The 15,123-nt window shown below is 40.2% G+C and overlaps 1 protein-coding gene across 1 annotated transcript; it reads left to right on the plus strand.

The window, feature by feature from the left end:
- The first annotated feature begins 13,520 nt into the window (after nt 1-13,520).
- LOC115460510 (olfactory receptor 1020-like) lies at nt 13,521-14,468 on the plus strand. Its single transcript, XM_030190282.1, has one exon. The coding sequence runs from the start codon at nt 13,521-13,523 to the stop codon at nt 14,466-14,468; it is 948 nt and encodes a 315-aa protein (XP_030046142.1).
- Nucleotides 14,469-15,123: the final 655 nt, after the last annotated feature.

Genomic DNA, 15,123 nt, shown 5'->3' on the forward strand with positions numbered 1-15,123 from the left:
GTCCCAGAGAAGCTCAGTTTTACTTGGGTTCAGGCAAAGTTTGTTGTGTTTATCCCATTCCTGAATTGATGTTAGACAGGTAATTAGTTTATTCAAGGCTGTGGGTAAGTCAAGTTCAATGGGTATGAGTAGTTGCACATCATCCACATAGATGTAGAAATGAGTGCCCATTGACCAAATCAGCTCAGCTAGTAACTTGAGGTAGATATTGAACAGAATAGGTGACGGTATCGATCCTTGTGGTACCCCACAGATCAGTGTCCATGGTGGTGATGAGCTACTGCCAAACATTATGGACTGTTGGCTGTCTGATAGATAGGATCTGAGCCAGGCAAGTACTGTTCCATTGATACCTGTTTCTGCAGGTTGTGCTAGCATGATATCATGAGCCACAGTGTCAAAAGCTGCTAAGAAATTTAGCCGTACTAACACCAATGCAAATACCCTGTCTTGGTTTCTGTGAAGATCATCTAGTAGGGATACAAGGAGTGTTTCTGCTCCATAACTGGGTCTCAATCCAGATTGACATGGATCTAGCCAGTTTTTCTCTTCTAGCCAATCATTGTGTTGAACACAGACTGTTTTGTTCTATGAGTTCCCCTAGAAATGGGATGTTGGACACTGGCCGGTAACTTTCAGGTTTGTCGTGGTCAAGGTTGTTTTTCTTTAGTAAAGAGTGAACCACTGCCCTTTTTAATGCTGTTGGTAGTTGCCCTTTAGAAAGAGAGGTGTTCACAATTTTTGTGGCACCTTCTATGAGGCCTATACTTGCCTGCTGCACTATCTTTGATGGGCAGGGGTCAAGGGAGCAGGTAGTTGGTCGAAGGTCTCTTAGGATTTTGTCAAGGCTCTCCTCTGTCATTGGGTTAAAAGTGTCCCATCTGCCTCTGTCAGGAGGGGGTGAGTTTGTGCACCTCTGGTTAACTGGTTGGGGACTAGGTGGGATTGACTGTAAATCCTGGCGGAGGCTTTTAATTTTGTTGGCAAATATACAGCAAAATCATTGCAGTTCAGTTTAGACTGGACAGGTTGGTTCTATTGTGGGGGTTGCAGTAGGCTGTTTACTATCTATACTGAACAGCTGCTTGGTTGAATTGGCAACCTGTGCAATGCATTGAGAGAAATACTATAGTGGGTAGTGAGGTTGCACAACAGACCGTGGTAGGCCAGGTGCCCTTAAATACAACTAAAGATCGGACAAAAGATGTCAAATCAATAGTGTCAGGTACTAAGCATCATGCAAATAAGAACAACAAACTTACTCTGAAATGTCTATATGCAAATGCTAGGAGTCTAAGAAATAAGATGGGAGAGTTGAAATATATTGCACTAAATGAAAAATTGGATATAAGAGGCTTTACTGAGACCTGGTGGAAGGAGGATAACCAGTGGGACACTGTCATACCGGGGTACAAAGTATATCGTACTGATAGGGTGGACCGGACTGGTGGAGGGGTAGCATTGTATATTAACGAGAGCCTTGACTCAGATAGATTACAAATTCAGCAGGACACAAATCACACCTTTGAATCATTGTGGGTTGAAAGTCCATGTATAAAACGGAAAAAAACGGTGATAGGAGTATACTACCGTCCGCCTCGCCAGGATGAGCAGGTAGACACAGAAATGATAAAAGAAATCAGAGACGCAAACAAAATGGGCAATGTGATAATAATGGGTGACTTCAATTATCCAAATATAGACTGGGTAAATGTAACATCGGGACACGCTACAGAGGTACAATTCCTTGATGAAATCAAGGACAGCATTATGGAGCAACTGGTGTAGGAGCCGACGAGAGAAGGAAAAATTCTAGACTTGGTCCTTAGTGGAGCGTATGATCTGGTGAGGGACATTATGGTACTGGGGCTGCTTGATAACAGTGACCATAATATGATCAGTTTTGATATCGACCTTGAAGTAACTGTACACAGAAAGTCAAATACGTTAGCGTTTAACTTTAAAAAAGGAGACTATGATAAAATGAGAAGAACGGTTAAAAAAAAACTTAGGGGGGCAACTGAGAGAGTAAAAACTGTACAACAGGCATGGACGCTGTTCAAAAATACCATCCTGGAGGCCCAGGCCATACATATTCCGCGAATTAGAAAAGAAAGACGGAAGTCCAAAAGACAGCCGGCCTGGTTGAAAAGTGAGGTGAAGGAAGCTATTAGGGCTAAAAGAAACGTCCTTCAGAAAATGGAAGAAGGAACCATCTGAAAATAACAAGAAGCAGCATAAGGAGTGTCAAAGCAAATGCAAGGCGCAGATAAAGAAGGCCAAGAGGGATTACGAAAAAAAGATAGCATTAGAGGCAAAAAAACATAGTAAAAATTGTTTTCGGTATATTAAAAGCAGGAAGCCGGCAAAAGAATCGGTTGGGCCGCTGGATGACCGAGGGGTAAAAGGGGCGATCAAGGAAGACAAAGACGTAGCGGAGAGACTGAATGAATTCTTTGCTTCGGTCTTCACTAAGGAAGATTTGGGTGGGATACCGGTGTCGGAAATGGTATTTCAAGTGGACGAGTCAGAGAAACTTACTGACTTCACGGTAAACCTGGAGGACGTAATGGGGCAGTTCAGCAAACTGAAGAGTAGCAAATCTCCTGGACCGGATGGTATTCATCCTAGAGTACTGATAGAACTGAAAAATGAGCTTGCGGAGCTACTGCTAGTGATATGCAACTTATCCTTAAAATCGAGCGTGGTACCGGAAGATTGGAGGGTGGCCAATGTAACGCCCATTTTTTAAAAAGGCTCCAGGGGAGATCTGGGAAATTATAGACCAGTGAGTCTGACGTTGGTGCCGGGGAAAATGGTATAGGCTATTATTAAAAACAAAATTACAGAGCACATCCGAGGACATGGATTACTGAGGCCAAGTCAGCACAGCTTTTGTGTGAGGAAATCTTGCCTGACCAATTTACTTCAGTTCTTTGAAGGAGTAAACAAACATGTGGACAAAGGGGAGCCGGTTGATATTGTGTATCTGGATTTTCAAAAGGCGTTTGACAAGGTACCTCATGAAAGGCTACAGAGGAAATTGGAGGGTCATGGGATAGGAGGAAATGTCCTATTGTGGATTAAAAACTGGTTGAAGGATAGGAAACAGAGAGTGGGGTTAAACGGGCAGTATTCACAATGGAGAAGGGTAGTTAGTGAGGTTCCTCAGGGGTCTGTGCTAGGACCACTGCTTTTTAATATATTTATAAATAATTTAGAGATGGGAGTAACTAGCAAGGTAATTAAATTTGCTGATGACACAAAGTTATTCAAAGTTGTTAAATCGCGACAGGATTGTGAAAAATTACAAGAGGACCTTACGAGACTGGGAGACTGGGCGGCTAAATGGCAGATGACGTTTAATGTGAGCAAGTGCAAAGTGATGCATGTGGGGAAAAAAGAACCCGAATTATAGCTACGTCATGCAAGGTTCCAAGTTAGGAGTTACGGACCAAGAAAGGGATCTGGGTGTCGTCGTCGATAATACACTGAAACCTTCTGCTCAGTGTGCTGCTGCGGCTAGGAAAGCGAATAGAATGTTGGGTATTATTAGGAAAGGTATGGAAAACAGGTGTGAGGATGTTATAATGCCATTGTATTGCTCCATGGTGCGACCGCACCTTGAGTATTGTGTTCAATTCTGGTCGCCGCATCTCAAGAAAGATATAGTAGAATTGGAAAAGGTGCAGCGAAGGGCGACTAAAATGATAGCGGGGATGGGACGACTTCCCTATGAAGAAAGACTAAGGAGGCTAGGGCTATTCAGCTTGGAGAAGAGACGGCTGAGGGGAGACATGATAGAGGTATATAAAATAATGAGTGGAGTGGAACAGGTGGATGTGAAGCATCTGTTCACGCTTTCCAAAAATACTAGGACTAGGGGGCATGCGATGAAACTACAGTGTAGTAAATTTAAAACAAAGCGGAGAAAATGTTTCTTTACCCAACGTGTAATTAAACTCTGGAATTCGTTGCCGGAGAAAGTGGTGAAGGCGGTTAGCTTAGCAGAGTTTAAAAAAGGGTTGGACGGTTTCCTAAAGGACAAGTCCATAAACCGCTACTAAACGGACTTGGAAAAATTCACAATTCCAGGAATAACATATATAGAATGTTTGTACGTTTGGGAAGCTTGCCAGGTGCCCTTGGCCTGGATTGGCCGCTGTCATGGACAGGATGCTGGGCTCGATGGACCCTTGGTCTTTTCCCAGTATGGCATTACTTATGTACTTATATTTTTGTTGCTGTTAAGGCTTGGTGATACTTTGTCATGTGCTTCCTACAGTTTAGCCTGTCTTCATCCAGGTGAAATTTACGCCATCTCCTTTCCAGTTTCTGTCCTTTACATTTAAGGATCCGAAGTTCTTGAGAAAACCAAGGTAAGCATTTGTGAGTGGGGCATAAGACCTTTTTAGTGGTGCCATTTTCTCTAAGGTCTTGGCTAAGTGTGTATTCTAGATGTCAGCCTGTTCTGACACTGTAGTTGTCTTTTTATCCACATGTGAATAGTCCAAAGCCTCTATGAAATACTCCGTGGTCAGCTTTTTTGTCTCTGATCCCTTCTAAACTCTGGGAGGTGCCATTTCTTTCAGGTTGTCACTTAGGGAAAATTTAATTAGAAAATGGTCTGTTCATGATAGGGGTGTTATTTCAATACTGTTATCCCAGAATTCTGGGATATCCACCCCTTTGTACAATACCAGGTCTAATATGTGACCCTTTTCTTGGGTTGGAGAATTGATCACCTGTGTAAATTCTAGTGCTGTCACCGTGTTCAGAAAGGGAGCTGTGGTAGTATCTGGGGTTTTGATGTGTAGATTGAAATCTCCCATGATCACCAGCCTAGGGTAATTCAGGGTCACTTGAGTAATCAGGACAGGGAGTTCTTGCACAGATAATGTGTTGTTACAAGGTGCTCAGTATACCATGAGCAGCCAGATTGGTTTCTCCTTTTCAAGTTGGATTAAAAGAGATTCTGATTCATGTAGGTGGGGAATGGATATTCTGTGCAGTTTGATTGTATCCCGAATCAAGACTACTACCCCTCCACCCCATTTCCCTTGGCTTGGTTGATGTTAGATATTGAAACCTGTTGTGCAAAGTTCAGCCAGTGATAAACCCCCACTTTCATCTAGCCAGGCTTCACTTATTTCTAGGATGTCAAATGCTGTTCATGTATGGATTATCGAGGATTTCTTTGCAGCTGATATGGCATTCACCATAGTTCCCAAGGGTGGTCTAGGGGTGCTGGGGGTAGCTTTGGTATGGCAATGAGATGATCTTTAAGTACTGTTATGTAGGTATTTGACCTCTTGCACTTTTATCTTCTGTTTGGTTTGTGGGGATTATGGTTTCCTCTCCCACACACCACTGGGATGCTCAAAGTCTCATGCTCTGTGGGACCAAGGCACATTTTTTGAGTCAGAAGCTAGTTAGGCAAAATTTCACTGGGTGGAACTGCAGTCAACTCTGTGGATCAGCAATTTTACTAGTTGGAAATGCAGGGTTAAGGCTTTAAGTAATCTAAAAGACCTTTCTAAAGTTGTAAATTCAGACCGGGCCTGTGAGATCAAAGGCTTCCAGCAATACAGAAACAAATGCTACTACTACTTATCATTTCTATAGCACTACTAGATGTACTTAGCGCTGTACACTTGAACATGAAGAGACAGTCCCTGCTTGACAGAGCTTACAATCTAAAGGCTGTACTTGGCACTTCTATATGAATTCCTTTGAAGACTTAATGCAGATTGTTGTTTGACTTTAGTTTTAAGGAATCTAACTGATTCAGAATTTTAGAAATAGTTATATAGTTAAAATACATTTTTAACTCAGGGATTGCAGATATGAACTTTATAGTTTCTGGTTCTGATTTCCTTGGATGGTCCAATTGATGCATGTTGCTGTAGGCTTTTTCTTCATTGTCCAAGAGGAAGGTTAGATGTAAATATAGATCCAGCTCCAATCATAGGGTATGAGGAGATTTATTTATAATATGAATGAAAGATAAAAGTTTCCTTTCTCCAGCCAAAATAAATGAAAGAAGTTCAATGTAAAATTGAGGACTGGTGCCTCAACACAGACTGAGCAGAAGTCAGTAGAAGTTTGGGTTCTGAATAATCAGAAAGTGTATTATTTAATCTAAGTTGCAGAGCCTGATGTGAACCCAGCCAGTCAGTCATTCAGCCCAGCCCCCACACATTTGTTCACCCCTTCAAAGAAATGTAAAAGATTAGTGAGGCCAGATTTAACTTCACTAAATCCATTTTGGTTTTGTCTCATTAATCCATGCTTTTGAATATGCTCTGCAATTTTGTTCTTTATTATAGTCTCTACCATTTTGCCCAGCACTGACGTCAGGCTCACTGGTATATAATTTCCCAGAATTCCTCTGGAAACCTTTTTAAAAATCATCATTACAATGGCCACCCTACAATGTTTTGTTAAAATGCTTGATTTTAAAGATAAATTACATATTACTCTGGGATGAATACCACCCTGCCCAGGAGATTTGATACTCTTCAGTTTCTCAAATTGTGCCATTATATCCTCCAGTTTTATAAAGATTTCATTGTTTCTCTGACTCATCAGCTTTGAATACCATTTCTGGCACCGGTATCTCTCCCATATCTTCCTTGGTGAAGACCGAAGCAAAGAATTCATTTAATCTCTGTGCTACGAGTTTGTCTTCCTTGAGTGCTCCTTTTACCCCTCGGTCATCTAGCAGTCCAACCCATTCTTTTGCCAGCTTCTTGCTTTTAATATACCTAAAACTTTTTTTTTACTATATGCTTGCCCTCATCGCAATCTTTTTTTCAAAGTCTCTCTTCACGTTCCTTGCACCTTGCATTTGACTTGTGATTCCTTATGCTGTTTCTTATTATTTTCAAAAATTGACTTTAGGATTCTATTTAATGTAATCTGGTGTTAGAAATTCAAATGCTAGTATAACATTCACACCAGTATCTTATGATATGACATTCAGCTCATAAAAATATATTTTTCTTTTTTATTATTTTGTACTTTTTTTGTTTTTTATGATTAATAATTTTTATTATTGTTTACATAAACTTTAACAGATATAACATACTGCCAAGTTAAACACAGCCATAAAGTTCATACAAATATAGTCATTTCAAACTTACATTCAATTACAATTTGGCTTCCTTAGACCTCAAAACCTAATAAAGGAAAAAGAGGGGGCAGGAAATAGTGTAAGTTTTGTAAGTTTTACAAAATTCAAAATGCTAATTAATTTCTCCAAAAATTATGGTGTCATTTGTTTTTCAACAGGACTTGAATGCAATCATGAGATTATATTTTAAATCAACTAACCGCATCTTTGCAGGTCAAAAGATTTGGCTCTACCCCGACATGACAAAACCAACTCAAGAAAAAAGAAAAATGTTTCTCTCTATGAGGTCAAAAGTAGTAGATATAGGGGGAACCTTCCTCTTGGCTTACCCGTGTAAATGTCTCATAAGGTTAAATCAGATAAAATATGTCTTTTATGTTCCTGATCAGCTTAAATCCTTTCTGGAAGCAGAACATTTCTTTTAACTCTGACTTTGTTCTGCTTCCAGAAAGGATTTAAGCTGATCAGGAACATAAAAGACATATTTTATCTGATTTAACCTTATGAGACATTTACACGGGTAAGCCAAGAGGAAGGTTCCCCCTATATCTACTACTTTTGACCTCATAGAGAGAAACATTTTTCTTTTTTCCTGAGTTGATTTTGTCACGTCGGGGTAGAGCCAAATCTTTTGACCTGCAAAGATGCGGTTAGTTGATTTAAAATATAATCTCATGATTGCATTCAAGTCCTGTTGAAAAACAAATGACACCATCAATGTCCCTCTTTCATTTGCATCATCCATAGATTGCTCCAAAATTGCTGTGACATTTTGTAAATCATTTGATATCTCTCCTTCAACCTTTTTCATTGTGCTAGGTATATAATAAATCTTATTTAATGGAGGAACTACTTCCTGTGGAAAGTTCAGATTTTCTTTCAAAAATCTTACAAACATATCAATTGGGGATATCAATCTAGGAAAATTCAAAACACGTAAATTCAATCTCCTGTTAAAGTTATTTTTTTTGTTTTTTAATATGCAGTGCTCAGAATGTGCTATTGTGCCAGTTTACCATGGTTCACTGTGACACCATACAACAACCCTAAACCATCACAGTACAGATCCTGCCTGCCTACCACCTTTAAGGGAAAATTCAGTTGTGAATAACACTCCTTTGCAGGAGAATTCAGATGGAAATAACACTTATCTTGTAGGAACATTCAGTCTAGTGCAGGGTTGTGTGATGCTGCTGATCAATTAACACCCAAATGTCAGTGCTTCAAAGTGCTTAAAACCAGATTCATATCCCCATTGCTGTTCCCAATGTGGAGCCATGTTTCACTGTGACAGCGTCTTCAGGGGAACGTATTTTCAAAGCTAAAAAACAGAAAACCGGCACATTATTGCACCTGTTCCTTCTAACTCAACATTTTCAAATTTGTATCCCACATTTCCCCACCTATTTGCAGGCTCAGTGTGGCTTACATAGTACCATAGAGGCGTTCGCAATATAAGTCGTGCAGCGGAATTTTGAACAGATTGAAGGGGAGAGAGATGGCTTAGTGGAAGACCTGTTAAAAACAAGTTGCAATAGTCTAAGAGAGAAGGTTGTAAGCTCCTTTGAGCAGGGACCGTCCTTCTTTGTTAATTTGTACAGCGCTGTGTAACCCTAGTAGTGCTCTAGAAATGTTAAGTAGTAGTAGTAGTAGTAAGGTTATAGCGTTATCAATCAGGAACCCAAATTTTTAATTACTGGAGAAAATTCAAAAGTAACTTGATTGATGTTAATTGATCTTGGCATATTCACTGGATTGATGTCAAAACATAAGAATTTTGTATTTTCTATGTTCAATTTCAATTTGTGACAAAATGTCCAATTATATAATAATGACATACAGTGTTGAATCGACATGGAATCAGTTTCAGAGATGGAATTAAATGGAATCAAGACTGAAATGTCATCTGCATAGATGTAATGTAAAAATTTATTGTTTCCCAATAGTAAACCTAAATATGTTAGGAAAAACATTAAAGAGTAGTGGTGAAAGAGGAGATCCCTGGAGAACTCTACATGTTCTTCCATAGGGAGAAGAAAACATCCTTAATTCTAAATCTATAAGATCGAACAAAAAAAAATCACCAAACTAGTATAACACATTCTCAGCAATACCAATACCCTCAAGCAACAGCAACACAATTTTATGATCCATCAGGTCAAATGCTACCAAAATATCAAACTGCAACAACACTGCACATTTCTGTTCACTAAGAAAATATCTAGCATTATCTATCAATGACTGAAAACTGTTTCTGTACTGAAAAAGGACAGAAATCCTAACTGAGAAGGACACAAAACCTTCAATCAGTAGTGGAGGATGGGAATTGGGTTCAGGCAATGTGCAATAGGAAACCAAAAACCTTCAAACAGTAGAGGGGTGAGGAGAAAACTGGGTTCAGGCAGAGTGCAATTGGAAACCAAAAACGTCTAATACAAAATGGGCAAACAAGAGTCTGAAATCCTTAGCCATTGGGAAGCAAGGAAAAACAGGAACCAAATGCACAATGGGACAAGAAAACAAAACTGAAGCAACATGGAACAAACCCAGAGATGGGGCAGAAATAGCCAGGCCTTTTCTCGCATGGTTCCTGCTGGATGAACTAGGAAACAAGGATTGGATTACTAGAACTATAAGAAAGAGCTAGGAATGGGTTTACTAGAACCAGACTCCAAAGAGGCAGAATAGCTCCTCCTGGAAGACAGATGTTCTGCAAGCAACTGGTCATTTGTTTGAGGCTTGTTCATGCTTGATAATTATTAAAAACACTAGGAAAACCCCCTGAAATTTAAGGATACTGGATAGCAACCCGTTTTCTCTGTTGTTTAATTATATGATGCTCCTTTCAAACAAATTCACATCTCTAATTAATTTTCCATTTAGTGACAGAATATCATCACTAAATGAGTATGGGTCAATATTCAGTAACCACGGTCAAAATTATTTTTTAAACACTGGCCATAGCAGTCAAAAATATCCAGATACTCAGTGTCACTATCTGAATAGAGCCCAACACAGAATATCTAGATAATATGGCTAGTGCAAGAACTTATCCAGATAACGGGGATATTCAGGTCACACTCTGCATAACTTATGAGAGCCTTTTTGATGCCCTAATGGGGCTACCCTCTGAAATATTGATGGTCCAGGAAGTCTTCAGGCAGGAGCAATGCTCAGTCACTCCTGCTCAGCCTGGTGCCATTTGCAAAATAGCACCCCTAGCAATAGTCTTGTGCAACTACTGCTGGGGGGTGGGAGTGGGTGAGGCTTGAGTTTGGGGGGGGGGTCTGGAGCCAGGGGGGCAAGTAAGGCTTTTGAGTGATAGATAGTAAATTGTGGGGTACCTGCTCTGTCGGCACAGGAACATCAGGCTCAGTTTTGCAGGCTGATGCTCCTGGGCCATTAGAATAAGGTTGCTTGTGATGTAGTTCGCAAACAGCATTATTCTTTTACCACAGGATTCAGCAACTTCTGGGACTGAGATATGCAGGTTGCTGAACCCTGCATAAAAGGCATCTTTTACTGCTCCTTGAAAACTTCCCCCTAAATGGCCCAATGTATCTGTAATTTTTTGAATATCTATAGATAAGTGAGTTCCACATTGACCATCTGGCAGCCAGTGCAAAACTCCTTTTCAATACTAGTTCATAAATGTATTTTCTGAGATGACTGCTAAAGCAGTAATGAGCTGGATAGTTTTTTTCTCATATTCTAGTTAACACCAAGAAGGTAACAAATTGCTTATCAGGCGGTTATAGCATTTCTGTAATCAGGTCCCATAGGTCTATAAAATAATTTTAAATCCCCTGATAAAATCCAAGCAATTAAAATAAATCATTAATCAATACAACTAATGTTATCTTCTACTAACAGAATGCATGTTTCTGAATTATAACAGAGGGAGAAATAAATATTTATCTTTTTCTGAGAATAGAAAATGACTATTGCTTTTGTATTTCCCTAGAGTGTATTTCTCTATATATTTCAGAGTACAAGACAGTCATTAAAGAGCTTTCTGTCCAACATGAGCTTCAATAGTGGTGAGTTAATTCTTGTCGAATAGTATATGTACATTACATAATTTAGAAAAGGACAGTAGTACAGATTTTCTGGCAATGTTTTGGTAGAAGTACAGTGGTATAGGATAAAATAATTATTTCAAATCATAGCATCATGAGACATATGCCGGTGATGTTGTTTAACATGTTGTGGGTTTTCCAAGGCTGTAAACCAGTCCTCTATCCTACTATTACCTCACAGTTCTAAGCAGATTACAACTTATAAGAATCCAGTTTCATTGCCACCTGACCACACCCTCTGTTCAGATATACGCTATGAGAGTTAAGCGCCGAGTCTTATAGAATAGCATATAGCCAGTTGTGTTTGCAAATCCTAACTGATTCCAATTAACTGATATCAATTATTTGATTTCAATTTAAAGTATTGACTATTGTTCAGCTAGTCCTTCTTTTTTATTTGAAACAAGCACTACAGATTTATTGCCCATGACGTACACTGAGGTCTGAAACTGCCATGTTTCTTTCAACTGATGTGACTAGACAATTGCATTATGTTGACACTCAAGTCACAGCCTTTGTTCCACTAGTATCAATTTGTGGAATGCACTGTCTGGATAGGTTTGGCAATGTGTCAAACCTGTGAGTTCTTGTACCAAGTAGAGCGCTGCCGAGCCCGGTACATGGACCAGGTTCTGCTTGGTGGCTGGACAACCCCGGGTTTCACCTGCACTGACTGCCATTCCCCAGAGGTTGAGCCCCTAGGTGCGGGCGGCCTGCAGGGCTTATGAGATGGAGCAGGAAGCGGGATGATGAACGTGATGGCCAGAAAGGCAGCAGGCAAGAGAGTGATCCAGGTACAGGCAGAGTCAGTAGGCAGGCAGCAGGTCAAGAAAGTAATCCAGGTACAGGCAAGGTCAGGAGGCAGGCAGCAGACACAAGAGTAATCCAGGTACAGGCAAGGTCAGGAGGCAGGCAGCAGACACTAGAGTAATCTAGGTACAGGCAAGGCCAGTAGGCGGGCAGCAGACACGAGAGTAATCCGGGTACAGGCTAAGTCAACAACGAAGAACAAAGTAGAGGAAAAGCACACTACTGAGCAAGTAACACCTACCAAAGTAGAAGCCGAAGCAAGGAGTCTAGGGAGAGCTCAGCTTATAAAGTGCTGGCATCTAACATCAGCAGGGAGAAGGGGCACAACCATAGGACAAGAGCAGGGGAAGGAAGAACCGGAAAACCAATAGGAGAGAAGCAAGGGAAGCCAGGCAGAGGAAGAGCAGACCCAGGTGGGTGGAAGCAAAGCAATCAAGAAGCCTGCAGCCAGAGAACTACACACACATGGCTCAGGGCTGTATCAGTCAAGTGTGCGTGTCGACGGGACCCTGCACAGCCCAAGGACGCCGCTTGCATTGAGGTAGGGGACATGACACAATGAAGTAGTAAAAACAATATAGAAAGTTGTTGAAAACACAACTGTTCGTGTCTACCTTTTTAAAAACTTCTTATGAAGAACTGAACTAATTTGAAATTGATTCTATGGTGTACGTATGTAGTTCTTTTTTTTTCTTTTTTGAGTAATATGAATGTTATCTTGTAAACCACCTAGTTATAGGTGGTACAGAAATTTTTGGGCTTGGACTAGTAGAATTTGCCCTAGCACAAACCACAGCTAAGTATTATCTAAGTAATAGTTACACATCGAAGGAATATATGAAATTGATAGATCGATGTACTAGAGGTTTTTCTGACTGATGAGGATTCTTGCCAGCGTGAACTGAATGTCAGACACGCAGAGCAGAGCGGTCAGCTAGTTTAGTTTGAGTATAAACAGCTGTGACTGGGAGTCTGAAGTCTTTTCCTCTATAACCAAATTGCAGTTGCCTTATTAGAGTAAACACTTGTTCCCATCTATATTTATGTAACAGTGCATTGTAAGAACAAGTACCAAAGAGATTGTTTAAATAAAAAACTACAATAATTGGCTTAGTACCCAATTATTGCTAGTTAAGGGCACGTCAATCAATTAAGTTGTGCATGCAACTTGGGCGTGTGCCCAATTTTCAGCATGCAACTTTGGCCCCCTGATTCTATATAGCATGCCTAGAGATCCGCACCAAAATCCAAGAGTATTCTATAACAACATGCATAACTTAATTGGCTTAACAAGCTAATCAGCTTTGATAATAGCTCTTAACAAGCAATAATGAGCACTAATTGGCAATAATTAGAATTTATGCGCACAACTCGCTCAGCACACTATGTAATGCAGTGTGCCTAAGTTCTAATGAGTGATTTTAATATATTAGAATACAAGCTAGAAATTCAACTGTATTTAATCTTTGCTTTTTTTGTGCATATAGGTAATGGCCATGGACCAAAAAGAAAGCCGAACTAATTGCACCAGTGCAACTGCGTTCATTCTTTTGGGATTCATAGATCTAGCCAAGTTCCAGAGCCTAATCTTCCTGGGATTCCTGGTTATGTATCTGGTAACTGTGCTGGGAAACACTGGCATCATTGGAGTGATAAGAAAATCTCCATGCCTTCACACCCCCATGTACTTCTTCATCAGTCACTTGTCCTTCTTGGATCTTTGCTATTCCACAGTCATTGCTCCAAAAACATTAGTTAACTTAGTGAAAGAAGATAAAACCATAACAGTTCTTGGATGTGCTCTTCAGATGTTTATTTTTATTACACTGTGTACCACTGAGTGCCTCCTACTGGGGGCTATGGCGTATGATCGTTACGTGGCAATATGTAGCCCGTTGCTTTATCCAGTCATTATGAGTAAGAGGTTCTGCATACAGCTGGTTGCTGCTGCCTATATAGTCGGCTCTCTCCAGTCATTATTACAGACAGGATGCACTTTTAGATTGTCCTATTGTGGGTCTCATTCAATTAATCATTTCTATTGTGACATTCCTCCATTGTTGAAGATTTCCTCTACCGATACCTTTGTCAATGAGATGGTGCTATTTATTTGTGGTAGTGTCACTGACATGAGCTCGATAACAATCATTCTGGTCTCTTACACTTACATTCTCTCCACCATCCTGAGAATTCGCTCTGCAGAAGGGAGGCGGAAAGCCTTCTCCACCTGTGCCTCTCACCTCACCGCTGTCACATTATTCTATGGGACGATATTCTTTATGTATCTACGCCCACCATCCAGCTACTCCCAGACTCAAGATAGAGCAGTCTCTGTAGTTTACACACAGGTCATCCCTATGTTAAACCCTCTGATCTACAGCTTGAGAAATAAAGATGTTAAATCAGCTCTCAGGAAAGTAATCTCTGTAAAAAGTATTCCGTAAATACATTTATTGACATTTCTATAATGCACATGTAATATACTGCTGAATGCTGAGCTATCATAATTGGTTCATGTCCTTTTCCTAATAAAACACAGTTCCTCACAGGAAGTGTTATAAGTGTCATCACTTTTAGGAGCTTTCCCAACTTACACGACAAGAACAGCAGGTGAAACAGAAAGGAAATGTTGTAGGGTGATTCAGTATAAATCAAGCAAGGAGAGGGAAAGATTAAAGGTAGCATGTGCCTACGAGACAACATAGTTTAACTAATGCCTATGTAGGCAGTGTGGAATTGATCAGTTCTTTGGGTTCCTGCCCCGACTAGATTCTGGCCTTAAAGAATCTTTGGTCTGACTCAGTTAAGAAAAGAAGAACTACTACTACTTAACATTTCTAGAGCGCTACTAAGAACATAAGCATTGCCATACTGGGACAGACCGAAGGTCCATCAAGCCCAGTATCCCATTTCCAACAGTGGCCAATCCAGGTCACAAGAACCTGGCAAGATTCCAGAATAGTAAAACAGATTCTATGCTGCTTATCATAGAATATGCAGTGGTGCTTTTATAAATTTATAAAGCATTTTGAAAAATTGGCGCAGAAAAAAATACGCCTAGGCTTATTTTATAAACCTCACCTAAAATTAGATGAGGTT

Source organism: Microcaecilia unicolor, chromosome 1, assembly GCF_901765095.1.
Source record: "Microcaecilia unicolor chromosome 1, aMicUni1.1, whole genome shotgun sequence".
NCBI classification, from domain to species: Eukaryota; Metazoa; Chordata; class Amphibia; order Gymnophiona; family Siphonopidae; genus Microcaecilia; species Microcaecilia unicolor.

Excerpts from the sequence above, each read along its gene's own strand:
- LOC115460510 (XM_030190282.1), top strand. The coding sequence starts at position 13,521 with ATGGACCAAAAAGAAAGCCGAACTAATTGCACCAGTGCAACTGCGTTC.